General features: G+C 36.7%; 1 protein-coding gene across 2 annotated transcripts in view; it reads left to right on the top strand.

Annotated features, from left to right (window-relative positions):
• Positions 1-12,396, top strand: part of LOC101692359 (disintegrin and metalloproteinase domain-containing protein 5-like) — a 141,423-nt gene that overhangs the window by 86,721 nt on the left and 42,306 nt on the right. For both annotated transcript variants that reach the window (XM_045070980.1, XM_045070979.1), the window contains exon 14: positions 3,045-3,240. In XM_045070980.1, the coding sequence (XP_044926915.1) occupies positions 3,045-3,240 (196 nt within the window). The remainder of the gene's footprint in view (positions 1-3,044; positions 3,241-12,396) is intronic.

The raw sequence follows: 12,396 nt of genomic DNA, 5'->3' as shown, positions 1-12,396 counted from the left end.
CATTGCTGCCCTCACATTTGAAGAAGCAGCCATCTCTTCCAATGTTTACTAACTGGCCTTGGGAGAGAAAGACGCCAGAGACCGGTCAGCCTAGCTGGAGTTTGAGGGGTCTCTCAGACTTTTTTTAATGGGTGTGGTTGTTCCACCCCTCTCCTGGGGTTGTTCCACACTGAGGGGCAGTGTGTGGCAGAGATTAGGATTGAACACCTACTCTTCATCCCAGAAAGCCAGTCTGGCTATGGAAAGCCTCTCATAAATTTTCCCTGATGCAATGCCCTAAAATGTTCAAAGTTGTGCAATTCAGCAGAATCAAGCCAGGCGTTGGTATCCGTGTTGTCTACAGGATTGTGCCCATTTGTGGGAGGCTCATGTGTGCCATCTGCTGGGGAATTTGGGGTTTTGGCTACAGGGTGTGAGTATGGGGAATGGGGTATTCTCAGGTGAGAAATACTATTGTTTTATGGGTGAGGCTCTTGCTGAAGTCTGTAAGGCACTTAATTGGACACGTGGCTCATTATTGTGATCCACACACTGGCTTCTGTCAACCCCCATCTCTTTTCCCTATTCCTAGGTGTCCCCAGACTATTTAAGTATGCCAAGTCTCTCAGTGTTCTGAATGGAGTGAGATAAAAGTAGTCTCTTGCACAGTGTTTTGCAAGGCTGGGGAAACTGTGTTCTCATCCCTTTTATTTTCTCTGTCAGAGAAATCACTAGCCAAGACAGTCTCTCTTGGCGTTGAGCTGGGGGAGGGAATAATGTGGGTAAAGTGAAACTGTTGTTCTTACCATCTTCCAATGCATCTATTCTCATATTTTTTACTTCACCTGGGGACTAGAACCTTTCAGCCAGATTATCTCATTCATCTAGTTGTTAAAATAGGCATTTTTATGTGGTTATGCACCTAGGAATCTCTGATTCTGACATTTGCTGGTGTCACTCTCCTTTTCCATTACTAGGCACAATTTAGTCATAGTTATTTGTATGAAGTGTAACTTAAAAAAAATTAAACAATGTATCAAACACAAGCAGTATAACAGACTACCGAATTGCCCATCATTGCTGCACCAAAAAGGAATAATTTAAACAAGATTCATGTATCAACAGAGATATGTGAACAACTGCTATTGCAAATGGAGTAGTAGTAATGATTCTCACTAGTCCTTGGCCCTGGTTATCAAAATGGAATTGGCCCAAACTGTGAGCTGTCTGATATACATAGTACTCTCTTTACTATGCAGTCAAGGCTGGTGTGGTGGTCAGAGGCATTAACTTAACCTACCCATTCCTCATTTAGTTGTGTAAAGGGACATGGTCCTGACAATGAATTGCACCTTAAATGTAGACACTGACAGTCTTGGGAAGAATAAAAATGAATCACAAATAAAATAAAAAACACCCAAAAAGATTTTAGGAGAAAGCAATCAGTTTTAGGGCCATTTTGGAATTAGAGAACCAAGTAGAGAAACATGAACACCTCTTAATAAAGGAGCAAGTAGGATGATATAACTTGGTTCAAAGAACATTTGAGGAACAAGGTATTTATAAATATTGAAAAAGAAGTTGGGTGAAAGAATCCAATCTGAAAAGATTACATACTCTATGATTCCAAATATACGACATTCTGGAAAAGGACTGTAAAAAGGTCAGTGGTTGCCAGGAGCGAAAGGGGAGATGAATAAGCAGAGCATGAGGATTTTTAGGGCAGTGAAAATACTCAGCATGATACCATTACAATAGATAGATGTCATTAAACATGTGTTTAAGCCCATAAAACGCATAACAATGAGAAAAAACTTTCTTGTAAATGATGGACTTTGACTGTTTATGATGTGTCATGTAAGTTAATCAGTTGTAACAAATGTACCACTCCAGGTGGGGATATTGATAACAGGAGGTTTAGTATGTGCGGTGCAAGGATTTTATGGGAAATCTCTGTACTTACCTTTCATATTTTCTGTGACCATTAAACTGCTATAAAAAATAGACAAAACAATAGAAGAAATTAGAATGAATGTAATATCGCCATTTATACATATTTATAAAAGGAAGCATATTTTCAAGAAACTGATATCAATACCTTTTCATTATACTTATATGTATTTTCCTTTAGAAATAATTTTGATCATTGGTTTTGATTTGAATGTTAACTACATAAACTTGGGTGACTCAAGTATTGTATTTTGTCTTCCCACCCATCACTTGAAGAATTTGTGTTAGAATTGCTATATATAGAAAATACTTGTTGACAACATGGAAAAGTGTGAAGAGAAAACCCATTTTCAGAGGGTGGTGAATGTCACAGAAGCTGGGCTTCTAGGACCTTTGAAAGCTAGAACAAATTTAACTTAGTTTGCGTAGGATAGTGTTGATAGCCAGGAGGAATTGGGGCTTAGGTTGAGGAAAAGGGCCTGCAGTAATGCTATTTGGAAGTTTATTGGCAAAGACAGGTATACAGAAAGCAAATCCTGGAAGGACTTGGCTAGACTAAGTGCTGAAGAGATCAGAGATGTATTTGGGGAAAGCTATTTTTTTAATAGTTGTTTGCAACATGATATGTGAAATAAACCTTTTCCTGTGTGTCCTTAAATTACCTTACAAAATTTTTTCTGAATGTTTATGATGTATACTTATTATTTTGTAATGGTTGCTGGTTTATGCTTGAAGGGACAGCATAGGAGAAACCAGGGGCTATCCACATGAGCATGGTCATGATGGGTTGCAAGTAATTTTTTAAAGTAATTTCTATATTAATTGCTTAGGTTTAGTTTTCATCTTTCTTTTTTTTCTCAGTGATTATGGTAGTCTACTTTGAATTTCTCAATTCTCTTACAAGCACTACCCATTCTTTTATCCACAGTAAATTTAATTATTTAAATTAAATTTAATTATTTAAATTTCTATGCAATGGTTAAGTAGTTATTAAGACTTAATTTTCTCCTTGCCTTTAGCAACTTAAAAAAAATGAAAAATTAAAGCCTGAAGGGAAAGATAATTTGAGTATCATTGGTGAATAATCTTTTCTTATGTTCCTTTTTCCCTTCTAGCTGAAACCAATTGGTATACAGTGTAGGAAATCTTTGGACGAATGCGATTTCCCTGAGTATTGCAATGGGGTTTCCTCACACTGTGTGCCTGACACTTACGCACGTGATGGACAAAGTTGTGATTCAGGTGATGCCTACTGTTTTGGAGGACAATGTCGGATACATAACAAACAGTGTAAAGATTTGATTGGAGGAGGTAAGGACCAAAACTTTCTTCTTAGTTCCTAAATTCCGATTATACTATGCTTCCTTATTCAATTCTATAGGATAAAATGTAAATATAATTTGTTAATGAGTAAAGTCTTGTCCCTTAGTGTTAAAGGAAATAAAATTTTCTTAATTCTGAAAAAAACCGTAGTTTATATGGAGTTCTTGTTTGTAAAGGAAGAAACCTCAAGTGGAAATGCAACTTCCCAGATTATATAGAATTGGTGGTGATGGTGTTTAGTTTAGGCTTAGATGAAACAAAGTTTTTACTAGAACAAAGCAGGACTAATAACTGATTGTGTGGATATCAAGTGTGGGTCTGTTCCAAGGGGCTTGCTCGTGAAAGTGTATTTCAGCTTAACACCGGTCTTGTTCAGTTTGATACCTTCCTATAAATGTGAAGATCATTAGCTTCACTGAAATATACAATTTTCTGAACATACAGTTCATGTTCTTTGAGAGAGCAAAATGTTTTATTCTCAGTCCTCCCTTAAGGCCTTCCTTTGCCAGGTCATAGATATTGTGTGCCTTCCTAAGTATTATGAAATCTATATGAATGACAGGAATTTAAGGAGGAGATGAGGTAGAGGTTTTGGTGATATTCTAATTTTGTTCTGCTTTTCTATCAGAATCATAGTTATGTTGTTTAGCAAGACAATGGTGACATTAATATTTAAAACATAATTGAGATACAAGCAAATGGCCAGTAAAATTAGGAGAAACAGAATATTACTTCAGATCCATGATTTAGTGTTTTCCCTAAGTAAAAGAGGGAAACTAAATTGCAGTGCTAGTCAGATAAATGTAGATCCATATAGTGGGATGCGAACTAGGTATACCCTAAGTTATTTATCTTGTTTACTGTTTCCTTAGTATGAGCAGTGATTTTGAGTGATTTAAAGCTCTCTGAGAACTACAGGTGTTTAAGTACAATCGTCTTCTCCCAAAGTATTAAAAATTTGTTGGAGATAAGTATAACATCTAAAGCATCTTGATTTTGAAGAAATGTCTCTCCTGTCCTAGTGACTACTTGTGTTAATGCATTTAGGAAATGGTAAGTCTGGGCCCGACTATCAGTTAGTTTTGTATTTATTTTGGAAAAACAGTTAGATTTTGTGAGCCTCCTACAGAGCTTGGGGGCAAAAGGAAATTGAAAGTTTTGGAGTTGAAGTTTTCCTCAACCATAACTGTATTTCAATCCAAATGAACTAAAATTCTTTGACTAGGTCATCTGTGATCTGCCATGGACACTGGTTAACCAGAATGTTCTTGAGTAGGGCTTAATAGAATTCTGAAGAAGTCATTAGCTTTCCAAGATAAGAATGATACATGATTTATAGGTAACAGCCAATAAAATCTTATTCACAGACCTAACAAATATCATTATGTGCCACTAAATTATTAGTTTCTGGCCAAAATATGCTTATAGGGTAAAATGTGTCCCTTTTTAAGTTCCTTAGCAAATTTTGTTTTTGTAGGAATGTAGCTCCTGTGGTAGTCTCTTCAGTGTTATTTCTACACATGCAGAAACTTAGCATTTAGGTATAATATAAAAAGATATTTAAGTTTTAGCATCGTTAATTTGTGGTGATGTTTATCCTTTAAAAGGTAGGAGGTCTCATTAGTTGTAAAGTCACATACATTATTAGGGGTATTTGTCACCAAATTAAGTTGGGTACACCTAGAGGAATGTGGGTCCAAACCCAACAGTCACATCAGAGTTTCTCAATGGCAACAGTATTGATATTTTAGGCCAGATAATTCTTTGTTGTGAGAGGGGGGAATAAGGAAAATCGTTCTGTCCCTGGTAGTACATTTAGCAGAATTCATGACCATTGCTTACTAGACACAATGCCTACAGGCGTTTTTGGTTTTTACAGCTGGGGCAGAATTGTTACTGGCTTCTAGAAAGTAAAAGTCAATACTAGAAATACTAGAAAGTAAAAGTCAAAAGTCAATTCTACAATACACAGAACAGTTCCTGAAACAGAGTTATCTGGCTCCCCACAAGGGGCCATCTTTTTAATTGCTTTCTGGATGTTTTGTAGTTTCATGGGAAGAAAATATTTATGAACCATGTATCTGATAAGAAATTAATATCCAGGATATATAGAAACTCCTAAAACTCAACAACAAAAAACAAATAGTTCAATTCAAAAATGGGCAAAGAATTTGAATAGGTGTCTCTCTATACCTATCTCTCAACATTACTAATCAGTAGGGAAGTGTAAATCAAAATCACAGTTTCACACTCATTAGGATGGCTACCAAAAAAACCCACACAAAACTCCACCCAAAAGATGGGTGAGTATGTAGAGGAATTGGAACCCTTGTGCACTGTTGGTGGGGGTGGAAAATGATATAAGCTGCTGTGAAAAATAGATGGTTGTTCCTCTAAAATTAGAAATAGAATTACTATATGACCCAGCATTCATATTTATGAGACTATAACCAAAAGATTTGAAAGCACTGTCTGGAAGAGATATTTGTATACCCATGTTCATAGCAGCATTATTGAGAATAACTAAAATTTGGAAGTAACCCAAGTGTCCACCAATAGATGTATGGAAAAAGAAAAATGTGGTATATACAAACAATGGAATTTTATTCTGCATTAAAAAGGATAGAAATTTTGCAATATTTTACAACATGGATGAATTTCGAGGACAATTTTGCTAAGTGAAATAGCCAGTCACAAAAACACAAATACTCTATGAGTCTATTGATCTATCCGATAGTCAAAATCATAGATATAAAAAATATAATGGTATTTGGGAGGAGAAGGAATGGAGAGTTATTGTTTAATAAGTATAGCATTTCAGTTTTACGAGATGAAAAGTTATGAATGGATGGTAGTGATGACTACACAACATGAATGTATTTAATACCATTAAACTGTACACTTAAAAATGGTTAATATGGTAAACTTTATTTTGTGTGTATTTTAACACAATAAAATTTGTGGAAAGAAAGAAAAATTCATTTTATATGCAGACATTATCTTATCTATTTTTAATATTATTTAAAACAACTCAGCTAAAAAGCCTTTTTTAAAAAAGATTTTATTTTTATTTGAGGGAGAGAGTGAGAGAAAGCATGTGCCAGGGGAAGGGCAGACGAGAGGGACAAGTAGACTCGCTGCTGAGCAGGGAACCCTACATGGAGCTCGATCCCAGAACCCTGAGATCATGACTTGAGCCGAAGTCAGACACAGCCTACTGAGCCATCTAGGCAACACAGCTAAAAGTTTTTTAAAGCTTCATTGCAGTATTTCCTTACTCTGAAGCCCATTAGCTCTTTTAACATCATGTTTTATGTATTTACATCTAAATCTTTAATATCTTAAAGATTGGGAACCATTTTTTTTTTCCATCTTCTGTTCTTCCTTGAGTGTCTAAAATTGACCTAGTAAATAATATATATATATATATGTGGATTTTTTATTAGAAGGGAGGCACAAAAAGGAGGGATTCCTTATGCCACCATAGTGTTGGAAATACTGTCTTTAGCATTTTGTGGAAGGGAGGTCTAGTGGTCATGAACTCGTTTAACTTTAGTCTGGAACCCTTTAATTTCTGAAGGGCAGTTTTGCCTGATAGAGTATTCTTTGTTGGCAGCTTTTTCTTTCAGTGCTTTGAATATCATCCTGCTGCTTTCTGGACTATAAGATTTCTGCTGAAAATTCCCTCACAGCCTTATGGGGGTTCCATTGTATGTAAGAACTCACTCTTTTTCCTACTGTCAAATTCTCTCCTTGTCTTTGAATTTCTACAATTTTATTATAATGTGTCTTGTTATGGATTTCTTTGGGCCCATGAGGTTCTTTGGTCTTTCTCCATCTGGATATCCATTTCCTTCTTCCAACTGGGAAGTTCTTTAACCATTATTTCTTTGAAAGTGCTTCCTGATCCTTTCCTTCTCTACTCCTCTCCTGGAACTCTCATAATGCATATATTAGTGCCATTGATGGTGCCCCATAAGTCCCTTAAGTCACTCTCATTCTCTTATTTTGTTTGCTGCTAATATTTTCCAATAACCTCTTTTTTAGTTCACTGATCATTTCTTTGCTTTGTCCAGTCAGTTATTGAACCTCTCTATTTCATTTGTTGGTGTGTTGTCAGTTTCATGATTTCTGTTTGGTACTTGGGGCTCTGAATGAATGGATCAAGTCATTGCATCCCAAGGGGGAAGCTGAGAGCTCGGATTATTTATCCACTCACTTGGTGGTGAGCAGAAGGAGTACCACTGATGAGTACTAGCTCAAGCTGCCATCCCTATAGTGCCTGGACATCCAGACATCATCAGAGCTACCAGAACTGGCAATATAGATTCCAGGTCTTTGGGTGGCCCCCTTGAAAATGTACCCATATTGGACCTCCAAGCATATCCTTTCCTGGGTGAAGCAGAAAGCTAGACAGTCTCTTCCTGCTTGTAAGACTGCACTGTGGTAAGTTTCCTGATGAAAGACTGTCTTGAATCTGCCTACTGGCTTTGGTGAGTCTGGTTTTGCATTCTCCCAGAGTAAGGAATTCTTTCATTTAATTTAGAGTTCATCACAAAACTAATCCATGAATTGAAGCTGAATCAGTGAATTTATGAGTGTGAAGGGGAGTCCAGGGCTTCCTACACTGCCATGTTGCTTGTGTGTTTTCCTCTCTGATACATCTTTTCCCTCCAACATTATTAGGATATAATTGACATAATATCCTGTGTAAGTTTAAGGCATGCAACATGTTGATTTGATACATTCATATATTGCAAAATGATTATCACATGGCATTGGTTAAACCTCCACCCGCTATATAATTGCCCTTTCTTTTTTGTGGTGAGAATTATGAAGATTTATTTTCTCAGCAACTCTCAAATATATAATATGGTATTTATTAGCTATAACCAACATATTGTACATTAGATCTCCAGAATGTATTACTATTGTAACTGGAAGTTTGTACCTTTGACTAACATTTCACTATTTTTACTACACAAAGCCCCAAACTTCTCCCTGTTTCTCTGTTTGGCTTTTTAGATTCCACATATATTCATATCATATAATATTTATTTTTCTCCATCTTATATATTTCATTTAGCGCAATACCTTAACGTTTTATCCAGATTGTCTCAGATGGCAGGAATTTCTGGTTTTCATGGTTGAATAATAAATATCATGTTTTATCACATTTTATAACATTGAATAAGATATATCACATTTTCTTTTACATTTAGTCCTTAATGGACACTTAGATTATTTACATATTTTGGCAATTGTGAATAAGGCTGCAATGCATGTAGGAATGGACATACCTTTTTGAGATCATGATTCCTATCCTTTGGGTAAATACCCAGAAGTGGGATTGCTGGATCATATGATAGTTCTATTTTTAAGATTTTGAGGAACTTCCATACTGTTTTCAATAGTGGCTGAACCAATTTACATTCCCAACTGTATACAAGGGTTCCTTTCTCTTGATTTTGACTCAGGTCATGATCTCAGGATTCTGGGATTGAGCCTTTGCCAGTACCATGCTATCTTGGTGATCACAGCTTTGTAGTACAGCTTGAAATCAGGCAACATGATGCCCCCAGGTTTGTTTTTCTTTTTCAACATTTCCTTAGTATTTCAGGGTATTTTCTGGTTCCATACAAATTTTAGGATTGTTTGTTCCACCTATTTGAAAATTGCTGGTGGAATTTTGATCAGAATGGCATTGAAAGTATAGATTTCTCTGGGCACTATAGACATTTTAACAATGTTTATTCTTCTGATCCATGAGCATGAAATGGTTTTCCATCTTTTTGTGTCTTCTTCAATTCCTTTCATGGGTGTTCTGTAGTTCCTTGAGTACAGATCCTTTACCTTTTTGGTTAGGTTTATTCCTAGGTATCTTATAGCTCTTGGTGCTATAGTAAATGGAATCAATTCTCTCACTTCCTTTCTATATTTTCATTATTAGTGTATAAGAAAGCAACTGATTTCTGTGCATTGATTTTGTATCCTGCCACATTACTGAATTGCTGTGTGAGTTCTAGTGGTTTAGGGGTAGAGCCTTTTGGGTTTTCCATATAAAGTATCATGTCATCCATGAAGAGAGAGAGTTTGACTTCTTCTTTGCCAATTTGAATACATTTTATTTCTTGTTGTTGTCTGTTCACTGAGGCTAGGACTTCTAGTACTATGTGGAACAATAGTGGAGAGAGTGGGCATCCTTGTCGTGCTCCTGATCTCAAAGGGAAGGTTGTCAGCTTTTCCCCATTGAGGATGATATTCACTGTGGGTTTCTCATAGAGAGATTTTATGAAGTTGAGGAATGTCCCTCTATCCCTATACTTTGAAGTGTTTTAATCAGGAATGGATGCTATATCTTGTCAAATGCTTTTTCTGCATCAATTTTGAGGACCATGTGATTCTTCTCTCTTCTTTTATTGATTTGTTCTATCACATTGATTGATTTGTGACAAATTAAAATGAGAAGAGAGAAGAACCACATGGTCCTCTCAATCGATGCAGAAAAAGCATTTGACAAAATCCAGCATCCATTCCTGATTAAAATGCTTCAAAGTATAGGGATAGAGGGAACATTCCTGAACTTCATAAAATCTGTCTATGAAAGACCCACAGCAAATATCATCCTCAATGGGAAAAAGCTTGCAGCCTTCCCGTTGAGATCAGGAACAAGACAAGGATGCCCACTCTCACCACTCTTGTTCAACATAGTATTAGAAGTCCTAGCAACAGCAATCAGACAACAAAGAGAAATAAAATGTATCCAAATTGGCAATGAAGAAGTCAAACTCTCTTTTTGCAGATGACATGATTCTTTATATGGAAAACCCAAAAGACTCCATCCCCAAACTACTAGAACTCCTACAGCAATTCAGCAACGTGGCAGGATACAAAGTCAATGTACAGAAATCAGTTGCTTTCTTATACACTAATAATGAAAATACAGAAAGGGAAATTAGAGAATCGATTCCACTTACTATAGCACCAAGAACCATAAGATACTTGGGAATAAACCTAACCAAAGAGGTAAAGGATCTGTATTCGAGGGACTACAGAACACTCACAAAAGGAATTGAAGAAGACACAAAAAAATGGAAGACCATTCCATGCTCTTGGATTGGAAGAATAAACATTGTTAAAATGTCTATACTGCCTAGAGCAATCTATACTTTTAATGCCATTCTGATCAAAATTCCACCGATATTCTTCAAAATGAACCACACTTGCATCCCATGGATAAATCCCATCTGGTTATGATGGATAATCTTTTTTTTTTTTTTTAAGATTTTATTTATTTATTTGACAGAGAGATCACAAGTAGGCAGAGAGGCAGGCAGAGAGAGAGGAAGAAGCAGGCTTCCCACTGAGCAGAGAGCCCAATGCAGGGCTTGATCCCAGGACGCCAAGATCATGACCTGAGCCACCCAGGCACCCCGATAGATAATCTCTTTAATGCACAGTTGGATCTTATTAGTTAGGATCTTGTTGAGAATCTTAGCATCCATATTCATCAGGGATATTGGTCGAAATTTTCCTTTTTGATGGGGACTTCTCCTGGTTTGGAGATCAGGGTAATGCTGGGTTCATAGAAAGAGTCTGGGAGTTTTCCTTCTATTTCTATTTTTTGAATCAGCTTCAGGAGAGTAGGTATTATTTCTTCTTTGAATGTTTGGTAGAATTCCCCAGGGAATTTGTCAGGTCCTGGGCTTTTGTTTCTTTTCAGTGTTCCAGAATTCATTGTTTATGTGTCACACCCAGTGCTCCATGCAATACATGCCCTCCATAATACCAGGTTACCCAACCTCCTACCCTTCTCCCCTCCAAAACCCTCAGTTTGTTTTTCAGAGTCCACAGTCTCATGGTTTGTCTCCCTCTTCCAATTCCACCCAACTTACTTCTCCTTTCCATCTCCCCATGTCTCCATGTTAATCCTTATGGTCCACAAATAAGCGAAACCATATGATAATTGACTCTCTCTGCTTGACTTATTTCACTCAGCATAATCTCTTCCAGTCCCGTCCATGTTGATACACAAGTTGGGTATTCATCCTTTCTGATGGAGGCATAATATATGGACCATATCTTCTTTATTCATTTGTCTGTCGAAGGGCATCTTGGTTCTTTCCACACTTTGGCAACTGTGGCCATTGCTGCTATGAACGTTGGGGTACAGATGGCCCTTCTCTTCACTACATCTGTATCTTTGGGGTAAATACCCAATAGTCTAATTTCAGGGTCATAGGGAAGTTCTATTTTTAATTTCTTAAGGAATCTCCACACTGTTCTCCAAAGTGGCTGCACCAAGTTGCATTCCTCCCAACAGTGTAAGAGGGTTCCCCTTTCTCCACATTCCGAACACTTGTTGTTTACTGTATTGTTAATTTTGGCCATTCGAACTGGTGTAAGGTGGTATCTCAATGTGGTTTTGATTTGAGTCTCCCTGATGGCTAATGATGATGAACATTTTTTCATGTGTCTGTTAGCCATTTGTATGTCATCTTTGGGGAGGTGCCTTTTCATGTCTTCTGCCTGGGCTCTTGTTTTTTGGGAGGTTTTTGATCACTGCTTCAACCTCTTTACTAGATATTGGTCTATTCATGTTGTCAGTTTCTTCCTCATTCAGTTTTGGAAGTTAGGTTTCCAGGAATGCATCAATTTCATCTACGTTGCTTAACTTATTGGCATATAGCTGTTGATAATAATTTCTGATGATTGTTTCTATTTCCTTGGTGTTAATCATGATCTCTCCCTTTTCATTCATAATTTTATTGATTTGGGTCCTCTGTCTTTTCTTTTGCATTAGTTTGGCCAATGGTTTATCAATCTTATTGTTTCTGTCAAAAAAACAGCTTCTAGTTTCATTTATGTGTTATACTGTATTTCTAGTTTCTTTCTCATTGATCTCTGCTCTAAACTTCATTATTTCCCTTCTTGTGCCTGGGGTTGGCTTAATTTGTTGTTGATTCTATAGTTCTTTAAGGTGTATAGAGAGCTGGTGCATTCTTGATTCTTCAGTTTTTTTTTTTTTTTTTTTTTTTTTTTTTTGAGGGAGGCTTGGATGGGTATGTATTTCCCCTTTAGGACTGCCTTTGCTGTATCCCATAGGTTTTGGACTAAAGTATCTTCATTCTCATTGGTTTCCAT

Source organism: Mustela putorius, unplaced genomic scaffold, assembly GCF_011764305.1.
Source record: "Mustela putorius furo isolate JIRA1106 unplaced genomic scaffold, ASM1176430v1.1 tig00003976_pilon_pilon_pilon, whole genome shotgun sequence".
Lineage (NCBI taxonomy): Eukaryota > Metazoa > Chordata > Mammalia > Carnivora > Mustelidae > Mustela > Mustela putorius.
Note: the sequence above shows the minus strand (reverse complement) of the source record. Positions and strands in the feature narration are given on the sequence as shown.